This window comes from Prionailurus bengalensis, chromosome B4 (genome assembly GCF_016509475.1).
Source record: "Prionailurus bengalensis isolate Pbe53 chromosome B4, Fcat_Pben_1.1_paternal_pri, whole genome shotgun sequence".
NCBI classification, from domain to species: domain Eukaryota; kingdom Metazoa; phylum Chordata; class Mammalia; order Carnivora; family Felidae; genus Prionailurus; species Prionailurus bengalensis.
Genome location: NC_057358.1, coordinates 42,868,101 through 42,893,667, shown reverse-complemented (window position 1 = coordinate 42,893,667; position 25,567 = coordinate 42,868,101). Strand labels below are relative to the sequence as shown.

Here is a 25,567-nt window from a genome sequence, read left to right as displayed (position 1 = left end):
TTCATGAGTTGGAGCCCCGCGTCGGGCTCTGTGCTGACAGCTCAGAGCCTGGAGCCTGCTTAGGATTCTGTCTCCCTCTCTCTGCCCCTCCCCTGCTCACACTCTGTCTCTGTCTCTCTCTCTCTCTCTCTCAAAGATAAATAAACATTTAAAAAAATAACAAAGTTTTTATTTTATTTTATTTTGAGAGTGAGAGAGAGAGAGAGCACACAAACAGGGGAGGGGCAGGGAGAGAGGGAGAGAGAGAGAGAACCCTGAGTAGTCTCCTCACTGTCAGCACAGAGCCCTATGAGGGGCTTGAACTCAGGAGCCGTGAGATCATGACCTGAGCCGAAGTCAGACTCTCACCCTATTTAGCGACCCAAGGACCCCTTAATTATTTGTGATGCTCTTGTGAATGGGATTTAAATTTTTTTCGTTTTTAGATAATTTGTTGGCGGTGTATAGAAACACAAGCTGAAATTTTCTACATTCCAATGGCATTCTCTTTTTCGTGGGGCATCAGTGCCTGCTACTGAAACAGAGTACGCAGGAATCATTCTTTTTTTTTTTTTTTTTAATTTTTGAGAGAGAGAGAGAGACAGACAGAGCATGAGGCAGGGAGGGGCAGAGAGAGGGACACAGAATCGGAAGCAGCTGCCAGGCTCTGAGCTGTCAGCACAGAGCCCCGTGCGGGGCTTGAACTCATGGACTGTGAGATCATGACCTGAGCCGAAGCTGGACGCCCAATCAGCTGAACCACCCAGGCGCCCCACAAGGAATCATTCCATTCATCTCCAAGTCACAGGAAGTTGTATCAACCCTGTAGCTAAAAGGATATGGGGGGGAATCATTTGGTAATGGCAATTTTGAAGAGTAAGTCTGAACAATGTAAGCTGATTCTGACATCTTCTTAAAATCTTTAAGCAGGGAGGGAGACTCTGGAAGGAAAAAAAGAATAATGTTTTTCTTGATACTATTGTAACCACAAACATTTTAAAACATTAGTTGGAAGTTTATTGAGCAACTTTCAAGAGAATACAAATGGGACACCTACATTTCTTCAATGGGATGACACACATCAATATGGGAAAAGAGAATATCTGGAATTCTGTAGAGCCAGCAAGTGTTGTAATAATAATAATAATATCAAGTTAATGTGGAGTCCATGTATATCTTAAACCAGTTTGTCTGTTCCCTTCTCTCATTTATTTCCTACAGAGATTGTCTTGCTCTTCTCGCATTTTCTTTTTTGTTTGTTTTAAGTTTACTTATTTATTTTGAGACAGAGAGGGGGTGGGGGGGAAGGGGCAGAGAGAGAGGAAGAGAGAGAATCCCAAGCAGGCCACACGCTGTCAGTCCAGAGCTGGATGAGGGGCTCGGTCTCACCAACCGTGAGGTCATGACCTGAGCCAAAAGCCAAAATCGGGAGTCTGACTGAACCCCTCAGATGCCCCATTCTCACACTTTCTTAAGGTACGTCAAGAAGTTAAATAACTAAATTTCAATACAAATGACAAAGAGATGGTGAAGAAAGACATATCAATTTATCAGAAAAGAAGTTTGAAGAAGGATGTTTCTTTTGGTATCATAACCTTTGTCCCTTAATGTGACCGACTAGAGCGGCTCCTGGCTGGCTCAGTTGGAGGATCATGCAAGTGTTGATCTCAGGGTCATAGGTTCGAGCCCTGTGTTGGGTGTAGAGATTACTTAAATAAAAAAACCAAATAAAATAAAATAAAATAAAATAACTTACTAGAATTATGCAGTGCAGTTCCAGTGCATACAGCTTCATCCATACAACAGGGTATCTGGGCCAGTGATCTTCTTCCCCAGGTGGGTAGTTGACAAAATTCCTCCAGCAGTGATCATACTCTAAGGAGACACAAATTTTGGTTCATTCAGCTAACAGAGCACAAATTTACTTTAAAGAGAGCCCAGCTTATAGATACACATTATATAAAACCCGTCAACCTATTTGCTGTTGGAGATGGACTAACCTCCCCCCTGAATCCCTAAAAACAACAACATAGTTTATTCCAAGATGGCTGACGGGTCACCATGGCAGGTGCAGGCCTGGAGAAGAGAGCCCTCTTTTTCATATTTTCCTTGCTGTGAATATCAGACCTGGTCCTTTCTCGTGTTATTTTGGACTTTTGCTGCTTCTTCTTCTTATTTTTGTTTTTTTTTTAATTTATTCATTTTTGAGAGATAGAAAGAGACAGAGCGGCAGTGGGGGAAGGGCAGAGATAAGAGAGAAACACAGAATCCACGCTGTCAGGACAGAGTCTGATGCAGGGCTTGAACCCACGAACTGCCAGATCATGACCTGAGCCAAAGTTGGACGCTTAACTGAGCTAGCCAGGCACTCTTTAAAGTTTATTTATTTATTTAGGAGAGAGACAGAGAGAGAGAGGGAGGGAGAGAGCACAGTGGGGGAGGGACAGAGAGAGAGAGAGAGACAGAGAGACAGAGAGACAGAGGATCTGAAGCAGGCTCTGTGCTGACAGCAGAAAGCCCGATGCCGGGCTCGAACTCACGAACTGCTAGATCCTGCCCTGAGCCCAAGTCAGACACTCAACGGACTGAGCCACCCAGGCGCCCCCAGACTTTCACTTCTGAGACTTCCGAAGTGGGATAGTCACTCTTCTGGCCTAGAAACATGCTACCAGCACAGTCTCGCATCAACACTTAAGGTCCTCTGTTTGTTGTTTTTACCTGGGACTCTCATAACCTGGATGGTCACACCACTGTTGGCGAGGTCCCTGAGTCCTTGCCGGTTTTGTTGATCCAGGTGCCAGAAGAGCCGAGATACATAAATAACCAGAGTCACGCTAGGGTGTTGACTCAAAAATCCTCTGATAGCCTTGGAGCATTCCCAACAGGGACTCCAGGACAGGAACCAGGTGATGGAACAGCTGACGGAGGGGCAAAAATGCCTTTCTGAAGTAAATTTTTCTATAAAATTGAGCTCAACGTGGTTGGCGGTGTTTCTGCCCGAGTTTCGCCAGATCCTATGGTTTGTGCCCCACTTAATTTCATAGAGCAGACAGGCCTCTTTGCGGAGTTCTCTGGGGTCAAAGAAGACTTCAAACTCCCAGGGTTCAATTCTTCTCCTGAAACACAAAAAGCGCCCCCATGCTATCAGGCAATCTTTAGAGGGACCCTAGGAATGATTTCGTGTTCCCCTCTCCTATCACACCGATCTCAAACATGACATCTCAGGGGGCGCCTGGGTGGCGCAGTCGGTTAAGCGTCCGACTTCAGCCAGGTCACGATCTCGCGGTCCGTGAGTTCGAGCCCCGCGTCGGGCTCTGGGCTGATGGCTCAGAGCCTGGAGCCTGTTTCCGATTCTGTGTCTCCCTCTCTCTCTGCCCCTCCCCCGTTCATGCTCTGTCTCTCTCTGTCCCAAAAATAAATAAACGTTAAAAAAAAAAATTAAAAAAAAAACATGACATCTCAGGACATTTTCTTTTCTAATCTGTCTCCCAAAGGTATCTAGGTGGGCCCGTCTGAATCATCAGAGTTTCTCTCACAAGCATAGTGAAGAGAGTTTTCCCACCTCACGTCATGGAGTTACCACTCTCTCTATACCGTTGCTTGGTAGTTTTGAATTCAGGCATAAATATGTAGAGACGCCACGTTCCGATCCCTACACCTCACCGTTCCTCAGTGGGACTCTAATTAAATCTTAGGTAGGAGCCTCAAGCTGCCAACAAGACTCTATTGCCAAGTCTGAAGAGAGAAGAAGCCTCAGAATTCCTCGGCATGAAATTCTGCGTACTAATTCCTCATAAGAAAAAAATTCAAATTGCTCCCAATGGCATCTTTATTTATTTATTTTTTAAAGATTTTTGTCTTTAACAGTCTCTACACCCAGTGTGGGGCTCAGACTTACCACACCAAGACCAAGAGTCACATGCTCCACTGACGGAGCCAGCCAGGCGCCCCTCCCAATGACATCTGTAGATTTAATACTTTCCACGTCTCAGAGCTGTAACTCAGGGGAAACTCAAGATCGTGATGAGTACTCTTCTTTGCCATATGGTTGAGTCATCAGCTTATTACATCCCAATATTTCCACTCATCCCTAAAGTATTACATTTATTGACCACACAGATCAGTTCTCCCACCCATCGTGAGATAATTTATTCCCTGACAAAAGTCCCCCTGTTATAATGCTACGTCTGAAAAATGGGAATATAGTATAAAATAAAAAGATGAACTCAAAGTGACAAATGAGTTCTCTGGACCTTTCGCTAATGGCTATCAAGTCATGTGATTTAAACAGAGAAGTATGAAGATAAAACAGTAACAGAACAAAGCTGGAAGGTAATTTATTTAAACAGAAACCAAAAGACATACAAACAAAGATATAGGAAGCAATAATCATAGGGCGCCTGGGTGGCTCAGTCAGCTGAGCATCCAACTCTTGGGCCCACAGCAGGCTCCGCATGGAGCCTGCTTGGGATTCTCTCTGTCTGCCCCCAGCCCCTAGCTCGTGTGTGTGCTCTCTCTCTCTCTCTCTCTCAAAATAAAAAAATAAACTTTTAAAAAAGCAATAGTTATAGAGAATGAAGTTAGAAAAGGCAAAAGGTGGGACGCCTGGGTGGTTCAGTCGGTTGAGCGTCCAACTTCGGCTCAGGTCATGATCTCGTGGTTTGTGGGTTCGAGCCCCGCATTAGGCTCTGTGCTGACAGCTCAGAGCCTGGAGCCTGCTCCGGATTCTGTGTCTCCCTCTCTCTCTCTGCCCCTCCCCTGCTTGTGCTCTGTCTCTCTGTCTCTCTGTCTCTGTCTCTCTCTGTCTCTCTCTCTCTCTCAAAAATAAATAAATAAATGTAAAAAATAAAATTAAAAAAAAAAGAAAGAAAAGGCAAAAGGAAAGAGTGGGAACATGATACAACAAGAAAGGAAAAATATGGAAAGCTATAGTCCTACAGCTCTTAAATCTACTTTTTCTTGCTGAATTAAATGCTCACTATGGTAGTATTCTTTTCTTTTTTTTTAATGTTTATTTATTTTGGAGAGAGGCAGAGAGAGAGCAGAGGAAAGGCAGAGAGAGGAGACACAGAATCCAAAGCAGGCTCCAGGCTCTGAGCGGTCAGTCCAGAGCCTGATGCAGGGCTTGAACTCACCAACTGTGAGATCATTACCTGAACTGCACTCGGATGCTTAACCAACTGAGCCACCCAGGTGCTCCTATGATAATATCAGTCTTACCTCAAGGTGGCATCTCCAGCGGAAGGCCCTGTTGACCAAGAGACGATTATGTCAAATAACACCCACACACATATTTAGCTCAGAAAAATACTCGGTTTTTCTAAACCTGCAAACCATATCAGAAAATGGGGTTAAGGGGCGCCTGGGTGGCTCAGTCGGTTGAGCGTCCGACTTCAGCTCAGGTCACGATCTCACGGTTTGTGAGTTCGAGCCCCCGCGTCGGGCTCTGGGCTGACGGCTCAGAGCCTGGAGCCTGCTTCCGATTCTGTGTCTCCCTCTCTCTGTGCCCCTCCCCCATTCATGCTCTGTCTCTCTCTGTCCCAAAAATGAATAAACATTAAAAAAAAAAAATTAAAAAAAAAAAAAGAAAATGGGGTTAAAAGAGTCTCTCCTATATTAATTGGATTGGACCCTCAAGAAAAGCCACATTTTTAAGGGCTCTGCCAAAAATCTATTTTCCCAATCCCAAACCAGAAAATCCTCCTTCAGGCTCCAGCAAGAGTGATCAAGTGCAATGAGACAGTCATTCCTCAGAGGCTCCTATGTGTAATTTCTACCTGCTTCCATAGCACCCTGTATGTCCTTCGTCACAGCAATTATCATGTTACATATATATATATATATATATATATATATATATATATATATTTTATGGAGCTATTTTTCTTATATTTTATTTATTTTTTAATTTACATCCAAGTTAGTTAACATAGAGTGCCACAATGAGTTCAGGAGTAGATTCCAGTGATTCATCCCCTAGCTATGACACCCAGTTACACCTAGGTATCACTAGGTATAAGGTAGGTATAAGTTATATCTAGGTATAAGCACCCAGTGTTTATCCCAAGTGACTTCCTTAATACCCCTTACCCATTTAGCCCATCCCCCTCCCACAACCCCTCCAGCAACCCTCAGTTTGTTCTCTATATTTAAGAGTCTCTTATGTTTTGTCCCCCTCCCTGTTTTTATATTATTTCTGCTTCCCTTCCCTTATGTTCATCTGGTTTGTCTCATAAAGTCCTCATATGAGTGCAGTCATGTGATTTTTGTCTTTCTCTGACTGACTAATTTCACTTAGCATAATACCCTCCAGTTCCATCCACGTAGTTGCGAATGGCAAGATTTCATTCTTGTTGATTGCTGAGTAATACTCCATTGTATATATATACCACACCTTCTTTATCCATTCATCCATCGATGGACATTTGGGCTCTTTCCATACTTTGGCTATTGTCGATAGTGCTGCTATAAACATGGGGGTGCATGTGCCCCTTTGAAACAGCACCCCTGTATCCCTTGGATAAATCCCTAGTAGTGCAATTGCTGGGTCGTAGGGTAGTTCTATTTTGAATGTTTTGAGGAACCTCCATACTGTTTTCCAGAGTGGCTGCACCAGTTTGCATTCCCATATCATGCTATATTTTGATTGGTATTTACACGACCATAATAACAATGAATTATAAATTATGTGAGATACGGATTATGAATATCTTGTTCTAGACTCTATCATCACACTGCCTGAAACGTGTTGGCAGTAGATATTTATTGAACAACTGACTGAACGAGTCTCACTACTATCAATTATGGGAAACCTAAATATATACACAGAGAAATGAAGAGACAGAAAGAGAACAATATTATGCGGAGAGAGTGGCTCTCTCATACGTTGTTGGTGGGAACGTAAACTGGCACAGCCACTCCAGGAAACAGGCAGTTTCTTAATCGTTAATATTATTTTATTTTTATTTTTAAAGCTTACTTATTTATTTTGAGAGAGGATAGGAGCAGAGAGAGGTCCCAAGGAGGGTCCGTGCTCAGTGAGGAGCCTAATGCAGGGCTCGACCTCACAAATGAGAGATCATGACCTGGGCTGAAATCAAGAGTTGGTTGCTCAACTGACACCCAGGTGTCCCAGAAGTTTCTTAATTGAAAACAACAACCGGGGCGTCTGGGTGGCTCAGTCGGTTAAGCGGCCGACTTCGGCTCGGGTCATGATCTCGCGGTCCGTGAGTTCGAGCCCCGCGTCGGGCTCTGTGCTGACAGCTCAGAGCCTGGAGCCTGTTTCAGATTCTGTGTCTCCCTCTCTCTGACCCTCCCCTGTTCATGCTCTGTCTCAAAAATAAATAAAACGTTAAAAAAATTTTTTTTAATAAAAAAAAAACAACAACCTTAATTCTTTTTCTGTATTAAAAACCTGGGTAGCTCTGTTGGCCCATCCTCTGACTCCTGATTTCAGCTCAGGTAATGATCGCAGGGTTGTGGGAGTCTGCTTCAGACTCCACGCTGAGTGGGGAGCTGGCTTGGGATTCTCTCTTTTCCCCTCTCTCTCAGCCCCCCCCCCCCCACGCTCTCTCTCTAAAATAAAAAAAAAAGAGGGGCGCCTGGGTGGCTCAGTTGGTTAAGCGGCCGACTTTGGCTCGGGTCATGATCTCGCGGTCCGGGAGTTCGAGCCCCGCATCAGGCTCTGTGCTGACAGCTCAGAGCCTGGAGCCTGTTTCAGATTCTGTGTCTCCCTCTCTCTGACCCTCCCCCGTTCATGCTCTGTCTCCTGCTCTGTCTCTCTCTCTCTGTCTCAAAAATAAATAAACGTTAAAAAAATAAAATAAAATAAAGATTAATTAAAAATTAAAAAAAAAATAAAAGCAACAACAATAATTGAAATGCAACTGCCATATAACCCAGCAACTGCACCCTGGGCATTTATCTCAGAGACACGAAAATGTAGACTCCCACAAAGGCTGTATGCAAATGTTTCTATCGCTTTGATTTGTAATATCTAAAGACTGGCATCAACCTAGATGCCCAGATGTTAAACAATCCGTGGCAAATGGAATGGAATTTAGCAATAAAAAGGAACAAACTATTGATACATGTAATAACTTGGATGAATCTCCAAAGAATTATGCTGGGGGAAGGGGGGAGCAATTTCAAAAAGTTGCATTCTGCATGATTCCATTTGTCTAACATTTTGAGTGGCAAAATTTTAGAAGTGAGGACAGATCAGTGGTTCTCAGGAATTAAGAACAGGGGTGGGGCAGGAGGAAGGAGGGTTCGGTTATAAAAGGGCAATAAAGGGCGCCTGGGTGGCGCAGTCGGTTAAGCGTCCGTCTTCAGCCAGGTCACGATCTCATGGTCCGTGAGTTCGAGCCCCGCGTCAGGCTCTGGGCTGACGGCTCAGAGCCTGGAGCCTGTTTCCGATTCTGTGTCTCCCTCTCTCTCTCTGCCCCTCCCCCGTTCATGCTCTGTCTCTCTCTGTTGAAAAACGTTGAAAAAAAAATTTTTAAAAATAAATAAATAAATAAAAGGGCAATAAAATATCTCTGTACTGTTGGAATGATCATGGAGGTGAAAACACAGACCTCTGCAGGTGACAAAATTGCCTACAACTAAATACACACAGAGGCGCCTGGGTGGCTTAGTCGGTTAAGCGGCCGACTTGATTGCAGCTCAGGTCATGATCTCACGGTTTGTGGGTTCGAGCCCCACGTCAGGCTCTGTGCAAACAGCTCAGAGTCTGGAACCCGCTTTGGATTCTGTGTCTCCCTCTCTCTGCGCAACCCCCTCCCCCCCAACTCCTGCTCATGCTCTGTCTCCCTCTCTCTCTCTCTCTAAAATAAATAAACATTTTTTTTAAAATTCAAAACAGGGGCGCCTGGGTGGCGCAGTCGGTTAAGCGCCCGACTTCAGCCAGGTCACGATCTCACGGTCCGTGAGTTTGAGCCCCGCGTCAGGCTCTGGGCGGATGGCTCAGAGCCTGGAGCCTGCTTCTGATTCTGTGTCTCCCTCTCTCTGCCCCTCCCCCGTTCATGCTCTGTCTCTCTCTGTCCCAAAAATAAATAAATGTTGAAAAAAAAATTAAAAAAAAAAATAAAAATAAAATTCAAAACAAAGAAATAAACATTAAAAAAAAGAAAATCACACACATAAATGACTACACGCGCAACTGGAGAAATCTGAATAAAATAGGTGGGTTGTGTCCATGTTAGTATTCTGGTTGTGATATTATTCTACACTTGACCTTAGCCACAGGCTGAGAAGCCATAGGTTGTGAGATTATTCTATAGTTTTGCAAAACGTAACCATTGGGGGGAACTGAGCAAAGTGTATAAGGAACCTCTCTATTATTCTTAAAGCTGCACGTTTTTAAACTTTGATTATCTCAAAATAACTACTTAAGGAGTATTTAGTAGTATGGAGAGAAGCCAGGGCACCACTGGCTTAATATAGATGTACTTTTGGGGTGCCTGGCTGGCTGAGTAGGTAAGGCATGCGCCTTTTTTTTTTTTTAATTCTTGTTTATTTTTGAGAGAGAGACAGAGAGACAGAGACAGAAACAGAGCAGGGGAGGGCAGAGAGACAGGGAGACAAGAATCCGAAGCAGACTCCAGGCTCTGAGCTGTCAGCACAGAGTCTGACGCGGGGCCAGAACTCACAAACTGTGAGATCATGACCCGAGTCAAATTCGGACGCTCAGCCGACTGAGCCACCCAGGCCCCCTATGCGCACATGTACTTTTTAAACCACAAATCAAGAGGAACGAAGAAAGATCTGCATCAGTGAGAGGAGTGAAAAAACATTTGCAAAATACATATGGAAAGATATTCTTTTTTTTTTTTTAAGTTTATTCATTTAGTTTGACAGAGAGTGGGGAGGGGCAGAGAGAGAGGGAGAGAGAATCCCAAGCAGGTTGCATGCTGCCAGCGCTGAGCCTGATGCGGGGCTCAGACTCAAGTACTATGAGATCATGACCTGAGCCGACACCAAGAGTGGGACGTTTCACCAGCTGAGGCACTCAGGTGCCGAGATATGAAAAGATCTTGTTGAACCAGCAGAGGAGAAGCTGACTTCACCTGGAGCCCAGTGGGTACTGAGGGCATTGACGGCAAAATGCTGCCGCACAAAGGATCTCAAAGGTGGCAAAAGTCTCCCTCTGAATCAAGTTAATGCGGAAGGAGGGAGAGAAAGAAGCAACACTCACTGCCCTTAGGAAAAGAAAAGAACAGTAGAGTTAGCAGCAGAATTTGGAGCTAGGATGTAAACTGAGTCAACATGGGGCACGACTCAGTCATCTGAGTTCCCAATGTACAAAGTTTCAGGGAATGGAGATGATCCTTCGGTCAAAAGAAACAGCTAAGAGGGGCATCTGGGCGGCTCAGTCAGTTAAGCATCCGACTTCAGCTCAGGTCGTGATCTCACGATTCGTGGGTCCGAGCCCTGCGTCGGGCTCTGTGCTGACAGCTCAGAGCCTGGAGCCCGCTTCAGATTCTGTGTCTCCCTCTCTCTCTCTCTCTCTCTGCCCCACCCCCCTGCTCATGCTCTTTTTCTGTCTCAAAAATAAACATTAAAAAAAAAGACTTTCTTTTTTTTAACTTCATGTACTTATTTTTTAAATTAATTTTTGACAGAGAGAGAGAGAGAGAGAGAGAGAGAGAATGAATGGGGGAGGGGCAGAGAGAGAAGGAGAGAGAGTATCCTAAACAGGCTCCTTACTGTCAGTGCAGAGCCCGACGTGGAGCTCAATCGCATGAACTGCGAAATCTGAACCTGAGCCCAAATCAAGAGTCAGACACCGACTAGGCCACCCGGGCGCCCCCACTGCTATTTTTCAAACTGTTATTTAACAGTCGTGTTTTTCACTGAACTTTTTATTACGGTGAAACAAGCATCGATTTGGTGTCATTTGATCAAAATCATTTGTGGATGTGAATAGTTAGTATTAAGAATAATAATAGGGGCGCCTGGGTGGCGCAGTCGGTTAAGCGTCCGACTTCAGCCAGGTCACGATCTCGCGGTCCGGGAGTTCGAGCCCCGCGTCGGGCTCTGGGCTGATGGCTCAGAGCCTGGAGCCTGTTTCCGATTCTGTGTCTCCCTCTCTCTCTGCCCCTCCCCTGTTCATGCTCTGTCTCTCTCTGTCCCAAAAATAAATAAACGTTGGAAAAAAAAAAATTTAAAAAAAAAAAATAAATAAATAAATAAAGAATAATAATAAATCCCGTTTAAGAGCCGTATGAATATATTAATACACAGGAAAGTTGAAAAACACTCAAGGACGACACAAGCAAAGGCAGGGCACGCACACACATGCACACACATACACACACACACAGAATATCTGCCCTTTTCATGAATATAGAGCTTGCCAGGCCCCCCGGTCCGTTTTACCTTTGTCAGAAGCCATGGTGCTCTGTCACTGGACTTTTCCCCCCCGGAACCGTATATTGTGCTGATCGCTCTTACCAACAACACGCCTGGACATCATAGGTGTGGCCGCTGATACCTGGCTGGGGCAGCGGATGACTCAGTCCTGAGTCTCAGGCAATTGCTGGGTATCTCGACTGTGCAAACGGTGAGCAGATTAAGAGGGGAGGAGGTGTGGGGAATTCACATCAATTGAATTCACATCAATTTCTTTGATAAGAAAGCTTAGGAGTCTGTAGAGTAAATCACCGGGGATATCTGCATTTCCAAGTTCTTCCCCGGAAACCTCTGAATTTAGGAACGTTTTCCTCTTTTAAAAATGAAGGGTCAGGCAAGACTGATCAATCATTCTTCATTAGAGAGCGCGAAGGAAGAACAAAGAGAAGAGAGAACCGACGGGTTGTAGAATCTGAAGGCTTTCAACGTTACCTGGTGCAGACGCTGAGGATTACTTACTTATTTCTTTACTTGAGCGACCATTTGCTTATATCTTTAGCGATTATTTACTTATTTCTAACTTCCTCTTATTTTGTTCTTTGCCCCCAATCTTGTTGGAACGGGGAGGGGCACCGACAGATGCAAAATCAGGAGGACTTTGGCCTCTGAGTTGGGTAATTAGTGCATCTAATTACGTCTTTGGTGATCCCTCTTCCGTTTTGAAGCTAAGGTTAAGTGTACGGCCAGGTCCACTCCTGCTTTCTCATCCTTCTTGAGGAAGTGAATACTGTGCTCCAGACTGCCGTTGCCTCCTGCTGCCTGAACCCTGGCTCATGCATCTCTGAGGCTCAGCACACACTCGCAGAATTGAGGGCATTTTCAAGACCCAGGGCTCCCTCCCTCTAGGGTCTCATAACTAGAGCTTCTGAACTCTGAATCTCAAGGACCATCCACCCCTATTATACCTAAGCCCCTACATATAAGATCTTCCTTAATTATGAAAGTCAAAGTAGAGCCTCCACAAGATAAAGCAGTTGTTTGAGTGGCGGTTAAAGAGTTATGAAGAAGAGGGGCACCCGGGTGGTTCAGTCGGTTGGGCGTCTGACTCCAGCTCAGGGCACGATCTTGTGGATTGTGAGTTCAAGCCCCCCTGTCAGGCTCTGTGCTGACAGCTCAGAGCCCAGAGCCTGCTTCGGATTCTGTGTCTCCTTTCCTCAATCACATTCTCTCTCTCTCTCTCTCAAAATGAATAAACATTTTAAAAAATCAAAAAAGGAGTTACGAAGAAAGGGCAGAAGTGCCACCTCATAAATGAAGGTCCTTCAGAATCCAAGTGTTTCTTTTTTTTTTTTTGCTTTTAAGTTTTCTTTCTTGATTTTTTTTTTTTTTTTTTTTTGAGAGAGAGACAGAGCATGAGCAGGGGAAGGGATAGAGAACGAGGGAGAGAGAGAGAATCCCAAGCAGACTCTGGGCTGTCAGTGAACAGTCCAAGGCAGGGCTCAAACTCACGAACCGTGAAATCGACCTGAGCTGAAATCAAGAGTCGGATGCTTAACCAACTGAGCCGCCCAGGCGCCCCAGGAGCCAAGTGTTTAAAAGTTATGTGGGTGCTAAGTAGAATACCAACCCCCCCAGAGATGGCCACATCGTAACACCTGGAACCTTATAATATGGTACCTTACAATGGCGTAAGGGACTTTGCAGGTGTGGTTAAGTTAAGGATCTTGAGGTGAAAAGATTATCCCATCCTGTGTGGTCTCAATCTACTCAAAAGTACCCTTATGAGAGTGATGCAAAAGAATCAGTCAGAGAAGGGTGCCTGGTGGCTTAGTCAACTAAGTGTCTATCCAACTCTTGGTTTGGGCTCAGCTCATGATCTCATTTTCAGGGATGGAGCCCCACACTTGGGATCTGCACTGATAGCACAGAGCCTACTTGGGATTCTCTCTCCCTCTCTCTCTGCCTCTCCCCTGCTCACACTTTATCTCTCTCTCAAAATAAGTAAATATTAAAAAAAAAAAAAAAAAAAAAGACGCCTGAGGCGCCTAGGTGGCTCCATTAGTTAAATGTCCGACTTCAGCTCAGGTCACGATCTCGTGGTTTGTGGGTTTGAGCCCTGCGTCGGGCTCTGTGCTGACAGCTCGGAGCCCGGAGCCCGCTTCAAATTCTGTGTCTCCCTCTCTCTCTGACCCTCCCCCACTCACACTCTGTCTCTCTCTCTCTCTTCAAGAATAACTAAACACTTAAAAAAAAAAAAAGAATCTGGCAGTTGAATTGCTGGATCAAGTAGGTAAAAGCATATATTTAACTCAAGAAAATGCCGAATGTTTATACCAGTTCACATTCCCACCGAGAGGGTGCAAGAGTTTCAGCCTTTGGGAGTGTCAGCTCTTAAAGTAGCAATCATTTTTGTGGGTATGGTAGTATCTAATTGTGATTTTTACTAGCATTGTCCTGATGTTGACCATCCTTTCACGTGCTCATTAGTTATTTACATATCTTCTTTTCTAAAGTCTGAGCATTTTATCCATTTCTGACGGGTTGTTTGTCTTCTGAGTTATAAGAGTTCTTTATACATTGTGGATACACTTCCTTTGTTATATATGTAAACACACTTGCCTTTTCATTTCCTTAATGGTGTCTCTTCTGAAGAAAAGAAGTTCTCCACTTTGACGAAACTCAATTTGTCAATTTTTTTTTTTTTTTGTGGTTAGTGTTTTGTGGATCGTGTCTGTAAAATTAGTGCCTACTCGAAGGACAGGAAAATAGTTTCAGTTTTTAGCTTTCTGGGTTTTTGAAGATTTTTCTTTTTAAGTATTTTAAAATAACTTAAGAGTAATTTTTAAGTCACTTGAAAGTAAGTTTTAAGTAATCCCCACTCTCAACGTGCGGCTTGAACTCACAACCCCAGGATTGAGAGTTGCACCCTCAACCGCCTGAGCTAGCCAGGTGCCCCACTTTTATATTCGTTCTATAATCTGTTTCTTTCAGTTAATTTTTGCCTATGGTATAATATAAGGGTCAGGGTTCCTTTTTGTCCATGTGGATATTATTAGCTAGAGCTGTCGTAACAAAATACCACAGACTGGGTTGCTTAAACAACCGAAGTTTCTTTTCTCACAGTTCTGGAGGCTAGGAGTCCAAGATCAAGGTTCCAACCAATTTGGTTTCTGGTGAGAACTCTCTTCCTGGCTTGTAGACACTGCTTTCTTGCTATGTTTTCACGTGACCTTTCCTTGTGTTCGCAAGTTCAGAGGGCTCAGACCGTTAGTAGGTAGCTTGTGTAGGTCTCTTCTTATAAGGACGTTGATCCTGTTAGATCAGGACCCCATTTGACTTTAATTACTTCCTTAAAGGCTCCTCTCCACATGGGGAGGATTAAGACTTTAACAGGGGTTAAATGTGGGGGGGGGTCGGGGACACAAACATTCAGTTCAAAGTAGATTTTTTATATCATCTCCCCCCACATGGATGCTTGGTTTTTAGCACTATTTGTTGAAAGGTCTGTACCTTTCCTACGGAATTACCTTGGCACCTTTACTGAAAAACCAGTCAATCATACAGTGTGGAATCAAATCTCTCTTTCATTCCATTGATCTATATGCCTATCATTCTGCTTATACCACACTGTTATAATTATTGTAGATTTATAATAAGTCTTAATATTAGTAGTATAAATTTTTATTTTCCCAATGTTTCCAAGTTGCTTTGGCTATATAGGGGTGCCTGGGTGGCTCAGTCAGTTACGCTTCTGACTTTGGCTCAGGTCATGATCTTGCCGTCCATGAGTTCGATCCCGCATCGGGCTCTGTGCTGATGGCTCAGAGCCTGGAGCCTGCTTCAGATTCTGTGTCTCCCTCTCTCTCTCTGCCCCTCCCCTGCTCACCCTCTGTCTCCCTCTCTCTCAAAAATAAGTGAACATTAAAAAAAAAATGTAATAAACTAAAATAAATAAATTGCTTTGGCTATATAAATTTAAGTCTGTCGATTTTTACAAACATTCCTCCTGGGATTTGGATTGGTATTGTGTTGAGTTTCTAGATGTACTTGAATAGAACTGAAACATTAAAATATTGGGTATCCAGAGACACCTGGTGGTTCAGTCCGGTAGGTGTCTGACTCTGGATTTTGGCTCAGGCCATGATTTCACGGTTCATGCCTTCAGAGCCCAGCATCGGGCTGAGCATAGAGCCTACTTGAGGTTCTCTCTCTCCCTCTCTCTCTCTCTTTCCCTCTCTGTCTGTCCCTGTCCCCAGCTCATACTCTATCTCTAAAATAAAAAATTTTTTTTTAATTTACAAAAATATTGGGTATTCCAAATCACAAACATGGCTTATTTTTTCGGTTATTTAGGTCTTGAACTCCGCTCAGCAATGTTTTGTAATTGTTAGTAACATGTTGTACAGTTTATGAAACGTATCCCTTAAAAATGTAATGTTTTTCATTGGATGGTAAATGGTATTCGTTTTTCAATTTTATCTTCTAACTCTTCATTGACAGTGTTGTTGAAGGAAATTTCTGGATCACGATGGAGCTGCGGCCGCCCTCTCTGTCATGTCAGCAGACCAAACTGTAGGTACCTTCTGTGACCCAGTAAATGCTCCCCTTGCCAGAAACACAGCATATCCAGAGCAGCCGATCTCCAAACCCCAAGCCCACTCTGTGCCTTCTCACCCCAATGTGGACTATGTGGCCCCAAGCAATCAGATGTTTTCATTTTTTTTTTCCTTGTTCTTTATCCTCTAAAAGCTTCCTGCTTTCTGCCCCATTTTGCAATTCCCCAAAAGGAGACCATTTGCTTCATCAAGGTGTTAAAGTTTGTTTGCATCACTCTAAACAGTCTTCTTTAATCATTTTTTAAGAGGTTATAGAGGGGCACCTTGGTGGCTTACTCGGTTAAGCGTCGGACTCTTGATTTCGGCTCAGGTCGTGATCTCGAGGTTCGTGGGTTGGAGCCCCACGTTGGTCTCCGTGCTGACAGTGAGGAGGCTGCTTGGGATTCTCTCTCCCTCTCTCTCTGCCCCTCCCACATGCTCTCTGTCTCTCTCAAAATAAATAAACAAACTTAAGAAAAACGCAGGGGGCACCTGGGTGCCTCAGTCGGTTAAGCATCTGACTTCCGCTCAGGTCACGATCTCATGGTTCATGGGTTCGAGCTGGCGTCAGGCTCTGTGCTGACAGCTCAGAGCCCAGAGCCTGCTTCGGATTCTGTCTCCCCCTGCCTCTGCCCCTCCGCTGTTTGTGCTCAGTCTCTCAAAATTAAATAAATGTTTAAACAAATTATTAATGAAAATAAATAAATAAATAACAGTATACGGAAGTAGAATTGATTCATTTGTAGCTTCTAACCTTGTCAGCTTGTTAAATTCACTTACTTCTAATGGTTTTATGGGGCGTGTTTGTAGATTCCTTAGGATTTCCCAGGCACATAATCATGTTATCTACAAACAAACAGTTTTACTCCTTCTTTTCCAACATTTGTGCCTTTTCATTTCTTCTTACTGCCTTACTGGGATGGCTAAAGGTTCTAATAAATGTTCAATACAGAAGATAAGAATGAGTATTCCAAACTTGTTCAAGATCTTTGGAGAAACGCATTCAGTTATTCATTAGTTGTAGGTTTTTTACAGCTGCCCTTTATGGGGCTAAAGAAGTTCCTTTCTAGCTTGTTGAGAATTTTTCCCACAAATGGCCATGAACTTTGCCATATTATTCTTTTGCATCTTTGGGGATGATTATGATTTTTCTCTTTATTCTGTTAATGTCAAACTGCCACCTAATATTGTCTTATATTTTTATAATTGTCTTATATAATTGTTTTATAATTTTAATATTGTCTTATATTGTCTTATAGTTTTATAATTTTATTCACATCTGTGGTTTTTATTGCCTTTCCTTTAAACTTGATTTTTTTTTTGTTTTTCTCTCTTTTTATCCCTTGACCAGTGGGAGGCAAAAAATTTCCCTCTACCCTTTCACATTCTTGGCTGAGACCCCTGTAACAAAAAAAACAGATTAACGGGAGGATATGTACGTACATACAGGAACCCCACAAAGATATGAGACTCAAAGAAGTGACTGTTATGCCCAGAATTCGTGATCCCCAAAGCCCACTAGGGAGCCGAGTCCGATGCAAAAGCAAAGAGCCTTTATTCGAGCTAGCTCGAGCTCAATCCCCTACCTGCACCGACGCAGCGGTAAGATACCAGGGAAAGAGAGCGAGTTTCAAAAGCATAAAGGTTTTATAGGGGTCTAGGGGCAGCCGATTGGCTGGGGAAGTGGCGTGTTTTGATCAGGAAGCTTGAATGGGTGAGCGGGACGTCACTCAAAGGGAGGAGGCGTGGTCTAGGTGAAGGACACAGAACAAGATGGAGTCGGCTGGCGTAGGCCCGCCCTTTCAGTGACCAAGGCAGGGGACTTTCATACCTATTTCGCAAAGAAACAATAAATTTGTGAAGAATTGACAAATTGACGAGACAAAGGAATTTTTTCTGAAATGCCACTGACTCATTACTTTATATATTTTTTTAATTTTTAATTTTATTTTAGAGAGAGAGAAAGGGTGAGCAGAGGAGAGGGGCAGAGCAGGGAGAGGGGGTAGGGAGAGAGAGAAAGAGAGAGAGGTAATCGTAAGCAGGCTCCACGCCCTCCTGGGGCCCGATCCCGCGACCCTGGGACCATGACCTGAGCCATAATCAAGAGTCAGATGCTCAACTGACTGAGCAATCCAAGTGCCCCTAGACAAAGGGGTTTGAGCTTTAGATAGTGAAATGCTGAAGAGGTAACAAGACTTGTTTATACAGCCTTCTCAACCCGAAACTGCCTGTCTCTGCTTTCCACCCTCCTGGTACAGCAGGGCACTGTTCACATGAGAGATTTATCTCCTACTTTCAGGGGCACAAAGGAGGGTCAGAGTGTCCTTGTGCCCACCGTTTCTCAAGTACCTTCGACTCAGGATAATCAATATGCCTAAGTGGCATATTTGGGGAAGACATTTTCTGAACCCCTATAGAAACATATGCAAGATCTACCACAGAAATAAATCCATACATCTAGAGTGTGGGTAAAATTGATTTTACTCTTTTTTAAATTTTTAATTGGGTTAAAACCCACATAACATAAAATGTTGTATTTGAAGAGGAGGGATAGTAGGTGAGAGCAACACTATCAAACTCTTAGGAAGAAAATGTAGGCGGGGCCCCCGGCTGGCTCAGTCAGAAGAGCATGTGACTCTTGATCCCAGGGTCTAGAGTTCAAGTTGTACATTGGGCATAGGGATTAAGTAAATCAACAAACTTCTAAAAAATTTTAATTTTGGGGACGCCTGGGTGGCTCAGTCGGTTAAGCGGCCAACTTCGGCTCAGGTCACGATCTCAGGGTCAGTGAGTTCAAGCCTCGTGTCGGGCTCTGTGCTGACAGCTCAGAGCCTGGAGCCTGCTTCAGATTCTGTGTCTCCCTCTCTCTGACCCTCCCCTGTTCACGCTCTGTCTCTCTCTGTCTCAAAAATAAATAAACGTTAAAAAAATTTTTTTTTAATTCTAAAAATTTTTAATTTTTTTAATGTTTATTTTTGAGAGAGACAGAGAGACAGAGTGTGAGCAGGGGAGGGGCAGAGAGAGAGGGAGACAGAATCTGAAGCAGGCTCCAGGCTCTGAGCTGTCAGCACAGAGCTCGACGCGGGGCTCGAACCCACAAACCGTGAGATCGTGACCTGAGCCGAAGTCGGAGGCTTAACCGACTGAGCCACCCAGGAGCCCCTAAACAAATTTTTTTAGAAGTAGGCACACAAGGGGCGCAGTCCGGGAGTTCGAGCCCCGCGTCGGGCTCTGGGCTGATGGCTCAGAGCCTGGAGCCTGTTTCCGAGTCTGTGTCTCCCTCTCTCTCTGCCCCTCCCCCGTTCATGCTCTGTCTCTCTCTGTCCCAAAAATAAATAAACGTTGAAAAAAAAATTAAAAAAAAAAAAAAGAAGTAGGCACACAAGTTCATGACTTTGGATTAGGCAACAGCTTATTTTAAACACGATACCAAATGCACAAAGAACAACAGCAGAATAGATCATTTGGACTTCATCACATTAAAAGAGGACACTATCAAGAAAGTGAAGAGACAGCTCAGAATGAGAGAAAATATTTGCAGGTTATATATCTAATAAGGATCTAGTATCACAATTATTGCAGCTCAACCATAAAAAAAATCAAATAACCCAATTAAAATGGGTGAAGGAGTTGAATAGACATTTCTCCAAAGGTAGAGAAATAGCAAATAAGCACACGAGAAGACGTTCAACATCATTAATCATTAGGAAAATCCAAGTCAAAATCACAACAAGATGCCCCTTCATAACCACTAGGATGGCTTTAATCAAAAAATTTGAGGGGTGCCTGAGTGGCTCAGTCGGTTCAGTGCCCGACTCTTGGTTCAGGCTCAGGTTATGAGATCGAGCCCCGTGTCAGGTTCTGTGCTAAGCACGCAGCTTGCTCAAGAGTCTCTGTCTGTCTCTCTCTCTCTTTCTCCCTCTGCCCCCTCCCAGCTCACATGTGCTCTCTCTCTCTCACTCGCTAAAATTAAATCATTAAAATTACAAAAAAATTGACAATAGCAAGGGGTAGTGAGGCTATGGAAAACTTGAACTCTCATGCGTTGCTGTTAGTAATGTAAAATGGTGGGTACGACCACTGTGGAAAACAGCATGGCAGTCCCTCAAAACATTAAACGTAAAGTAGCCATAGGATTTGACACTTCTAAAAGAATTAAAAGCACATGTTCACACAAAAACTTGTATGTGAACATTCATAACGGTGTTACTCATAATAGCCAGAAGGTACACACAATTCAAATGTCCATCAACGGATGAATGGATAAATAAGTTGTGGTATATCCATACAGTGAAATATTATTCAGCTCTAAAAAGGAAGGACTGACACATGTTACAACACAGATGAAGCTTGAGAACATTGTCCTCAGTGAGAGAACCCAGTCACAAAAGGCCATATATTACATTAGCGGGGCACCTGGGTGGCTCACTTTGTTAGGTGTCCGACTTCGGCTCAGGTCATGAGCTCACATTCGTGAGTTCGAGCCCTGCGTTGGGCGCTGTGCTGACAGCTCAGAGCCTGGAGCCTGCTTCGGATTCTGTGTCTCCCTCTTTCTCTGCCCTTCCCCCACTCACTCTCTCTCTCTCAAAAATAAATAAACATTAAAAACATTTTTTTAAGTTAATTGGAGAAAGGCAAACAAAAGGGAGAGGAGTTTTCCAAGTAGTGTCAGGGCATTGTCATGTCTAAGGCAAGACAGAACTCAGTACCACAAGGAAGTGACATGAACAGAATTGGGTTTTAGAGGTCCCACTGTAGCTGAAGTGTGGAGAATGGTTGAAGGGGCAGTTATAATAATAAACGTACCATAAAGATGTGAATGCAAAAAGAAAGAAATGATGTAAGAAATATGTCCCTTAAAAGAAATGAAGTATTACAAAAGAGTTCATGTGTACTTCTCTCTCACACACACAGGGTCATGAAGAGACAGACAGAAAAAGAGAGAGAGAGAGGAAGGTTGTGAGGGAGGAAGGAAGGAAAGAAAGAAGGAAAGAAGGAAGAAAGGAAAGAGGGAAAGAAGAAAGGAAGGAAAGAAGGAAGGAAAGAAAGAAGGAAAGAGGGAAGGAAGGAAAGAAGGAAAAAGGAAAGAAGGAAAGAAGGAAAAAAGGAAAGAAGGAAGGAAGGAAGGAAGGAAAGAAGGAAGGAGCGAAAGAAGGAAGAAGGAAAGAAGGAAAAAAGGAAAGAAGGAAGGAAGGAAGGAAAGAAGGAAGAAAGGAAAGAGGGAAAGAAGGAAGGAAGGAAAGAAGGAAGAAAGGAAAGAGGGAAAGAAGGAAGGAAGGAAAGAAGGAAGGAAAGAGGGAAAAAAGGAAAGGAGGAAGGAAAGAAAGAAGGAAGGAAGGAAAGAAGGAAGGAAGGAAAGAGGGAAGGAAGGAAAGAAGGAAAAAGGAAAGAAGGAAAAAAGGAAAGAAGGAAGGAAAGAAGGAAAAAAGGAAAGAAGGAAAGAAGGAAGGAAAGAGGGAAAAAAGGAAAGGAGGAAGGAAAGAAAGAAGGAAGGAAGGAAGGAAGGAAGGAAAGAGGGAAGGAAGAAAGGAAGGAAAGAAGGAAAGAAGGAAGGAAAGAAAAAAGGAAAGAAGGAAGGAAGGAAGGAAGGAAGGAAGGAAGGAAGGAAAGAAGGAAGGAAAGAAAGAAGGAAGAAAGGAAAGAGGGAAAGAAGAAAGGAAAGAAAGAAGGAAGAAAGGAAAGAGGGAAAGAAGGAAGGAAGGAAAGAAGGAAAAAAGGAAAGAAGGAAAGAAGGAAAGAAGGAAGGAAGGAGGGAAAGAAGGAAGGAAAGAAGGAAGGAAGGAAAGAAGGAAAAAAGGAAAAAAGGAAAGAAGGAAAGAAGGAAAGAAGGAAGGAAGGAAAGAAGGAAGGAAAGAAAGAAGGAAGAAAGGAAAGAAGGAAAAAGGAAAGAAGGAAAAAAGGAAAGAAGGAAGGAAGGAAAGAAGAAAGAAAGGAAAGAAGGAAGAAAGGAAAGAGGGAAAGAGGGAAGGAAGGAAAGAAGGAAAGAAGGAAGGAAGGAAAGAAGGAAGGAAGGAAAGAAGGAAAAAAGGAAAGAAGGAAAGAAGGAAGGAAAGAGGGAAAAAAAGGAAAGAAGGAAGGAAAGAAAGAAGGAAGGACGGAAGGAAAGAAGGAAGGAAGGAAAGAAGGAAAGAGGGAAGGAAGGAAAGAAGGAAAAAAGGAAAGAAGGAAAGAAGGAAAGAAGGAAGGAAAGAGGGAAAAAAGGAAAGGAGGAAGGAAGGAAAGAAGGAAGGAAGGAAAGAAGGAAAGAAGGAAGGAAGGAAAGAGGGAAGGAAGAAAGGAAGGAAAGAAGGAAAGAAGGAAGGAAAGAAAGAAGGAAGGAAAGAAGGAAAAAAGGAAAGGAGGAAGGAAGGAAAGAAAGAAGGAAAGAAGGAAGGAAGGAGGGAGGAAGATATCTGACTTAAGAAGAATGTTTTCTCACAATCCTATAGTCTATGGCAGGGATTCCATGAAGCAACTGAAATTGTTTGCAAAATATTGTGTGTTTATATGTATTATATTCTGGGGAAAGTCTACATGTTTTATCAGGTTCTTGGCCTCACCCTTGATCCTCCAGATGGAAGGAACTATAGATTTTAATAGATTTGCTCTTCCTTCTTTTAATCGCCAGAGGGCAGAAAAAGCCATACCCTATAAATAAGTCCTCAGTTTCTGCCATCTATTTCCTGCCTTTGCTATAGCTTTCTTTTTCTTTCTTTCTTTCTTTCTTTCTTTCTTTCTAAATAAGCTCTACGCCCAACGTGTGGTTTGAACTCACAACTCCTCTATCAACGTGATCTACCAAATGAGCCAGCCAGGCACTCCTTTCTAGGCTAAAATTCCCTACCTGCCAGCCCCCTTCTTCATCTATCAAAACCCTACTGTCTCCGACTGCCCATATCAAAAGCAGCCCTTCTTGGTTGATTTAGATGGATTCGCTCCTTCCTTTCAGTTTCTACTTGCATTCTCCATGTCTATGGTAGTTATCATACGCTTCCTTTCAAAACAGCTCTTTATTTAATTACTGTTCAGGAGACCTTGGGCAATTACCCGCATTAATCACTGCATAATTATTCTTTTTTTGAAAAATGGAAATACGGATTGTAGGTAAACCCATCACTCTCAAGTCACTTTCCAAAACATCTGTACGCATCTTTCTCAGAAAGGTAAATTTTACATTTGCTGCAACACGGCAAAGGTAATGGTTGTCAAATACGTGATAAATATTGGCCCCAGAATAATTGTACCAACTTCCTGTTTAATATTGCTAAGCAAACAATTGAACAAAAAGAGTAAGAGAAGGGGTGCCTGGCTGCCTGGCTGGCTGGGTCAGTGGAACATGCAACTCTTGATCTCTGGGTTGTGCGTTCGAGCCCCATGTAGGGTATAGACATACTTAAACGATTAGAAAAAAAAAAAAAAAAAAGTAAGAGAGGGCAGTACCCCCCGTGGTCCCACGGACCTGTCTCTTGCTCCAACAATGTGTGGATGGAACAGACCCAGGGATGCCCCTTCCACCAGTCTCTGACCAACCTCCAAACTTTTTTCCAGTTGAAACCTTCAGAGCTATCTTCTTCGCAGTCACCCTCTGCCTCTGGGACCAGCCAACACCCTACTTTTTAGCTACTCCAAGTATTCTACGCACAAACACAGCACAGAAAACTCTGTGACAATAATTGAGTGTTTAATGTTGTTTTGAAGGGAGAAACAATTGGTGAGAAAATAACCCTCGAATAACCCTGGGGGTCCTGATACTCATGCCTCATTTCTTATTTCATTTTTTTTTTTTTTAAGTTTATTTCTTTTTGAGAGAGAGAGAGAGAGAGAGAGAGAGCGTGAGCAGGGGAGGGGCAGAGAGAGAGAGGGAGACAGAGGATCTGAAGCGGGCTCCGCGCTGTCTGGCTGAACCACCCAGGCTCGCCTCACTTCTTATTTTAAAACAAACAGGGGCGGGGCGCCTGGGTGGCTCAGTCGGTTAAGCGGCCGACTTCGGCTCAGGTCACGATCTCGAGGTCCGTGAGTTCGAGCCCCGCGTCAGGCTCTGTGCTGACAGCTCAGAGCCTGGAGCCTGTTTTGGATTCTGTGTCTCCCTCTTTCTGACCCTTCCCCGTTCATGCTCTGTCTCTCTCTGTCTCAAAAATAAATAAACGTTAAAAAAAATTTTTTTTTAAATAAAATAAACAGGGGCACCTGGGTGGCTCAGTTGGTTAAGCATTCGACTCTTGATTTCAGCTCAGGTCCTGATCTCACGGTTTGCGCGTTCGAGGCCTACATCAGGCTTTGTGCTGTCAGATTCTCGAAGATTCTCTGTCTTCCTCTCTCTCTCTGCCCCTTCCCTGCTTGCTCTCCTCTCTTTCTCTCTCTCTAAAAATAAATAAACTAAAAAAAATTCATGAAAAATAAAAATAAAATAAACAAAAGTTAGGCCTGACCTGATTTTGGAATGCCTCGTTTTATGGCAGACTATCCAAAGACAGAAACTATGCCTTTCAAGGCATTCATTAAACGTCAAAACAGAAGTGAAATGGATTAAGCTGACAGTGAAATTTCAAACCCAAGTGGCCTGTGAGTGAGTGGACAGGCCTGCCAATAAATAAGACCACTCAGTCTTGAAATGCTCTGAGATAGCGGTGTCTGTAACACAAGCCTACTTGTAGACTAACTGCACATTTGTTGTTCCAGTAGAGACGGAAGGCAGTGTGTGTCCCAAAGCCACGAAGCCAGCGCTCTTGTTCATTTCTAGCCGTAGGCATAATGGCCTCAGGAGAAAACTCGATTAACTCAGGAGTGAACAAAGCTGCCGACGTCCGAACTGCAAGCAGTAGGACATAGCTGCTCTCCTTTTAATAATTGCAGATACCTTTTCCAAATAATATAATTGGGGGCACCTGGGTGGCTCAGTCAGTGGCGAGGCCGGCTTCGGCTCAGGTCATGATCTCCTGGAGTCTGCTTTGGATTCAGCGTCTCCCTCTCTCTCTCTGCCCCCGCCCTTCAAAAATAAATAAACATTAAAAAAAAAAAAAAAAACAGAACCTGTATTTATTTTATCTGAAAGTAACACTTTAGGGGCGCCTGGGTGGCTCAGTTGGCCAAGTGTCTGATTTTGGTGTGACTCTTGATTTTGGCTCAGGTCGTGATCTCATAGTTCGTGAGTTCAAGCCCCACATAGGGGTCTTACGCTGTCAATGTAGAACCTCCTTGGGATTCTCTCTCTCTTCCTCTTTCTCTGTCTCTCCCCTGCTCTCTCTCTCTCTCTCTCTCAAAATAAACTTAAATAAGAGTAAAACCTTAATATGAGTATTTTCACATATGCGCAATAGAATAATACAATAGTTAACACATGTAAGTTGTGAATAGTTAAATACTCATATCCTGGGGTATATGCTGATATTTTTCGCTTGTACGTATTCAAATACATTTTAGCCACATATGCTAAATTCGAAGCTCTGTGAAAAAAGTGACCATCTATCTTTATTTCCCAGGACCTAGTGCAGTAATTGGTGTGTAATAGACAGTCACTGACGGTCGGTTCTGGAGGGCAGGGGGCGGAAGCAGGCGTGGCCCAAGGAGCCGGTGCAGAGTCACCAGCAGAGCGCGGTGTGGCCTTCCACACCAACCTCGACTACACGACTACGCGTAGCTGCCCCTGCTGGAACATGCAT

The 25,567-nt window shown here is 43.7% G+C and overlaps 1 protein-coding gene across 1 annotated transcript; it reads right to left on the bottom strand.

The window, feature by feature from the left end:
• Window positions 1-686: 686 nt before the first annotated feature.
• APOBEC1 (apolipoprotein B mRNA editing enzyme catalytic subunit 1) lies at window positions 687-25,567 on the bottom strand. The gene is made up of 4 exons (XM_043564244.1): window positions 25,523-25,567; window positions 2,698-3,145; window positions 1,736-1,854; window positions 687-920 (listed from the first exon to the last, which is right to left on the bottom strand). Exons 1-4 carry the CDS (start codon window positions 25,565-25,567, stop codon window positions 771-773), a joined length of 762 nt encoding a protein of 253 aa, XP_043420179.1. The 3' UTR covers window positions 687-770.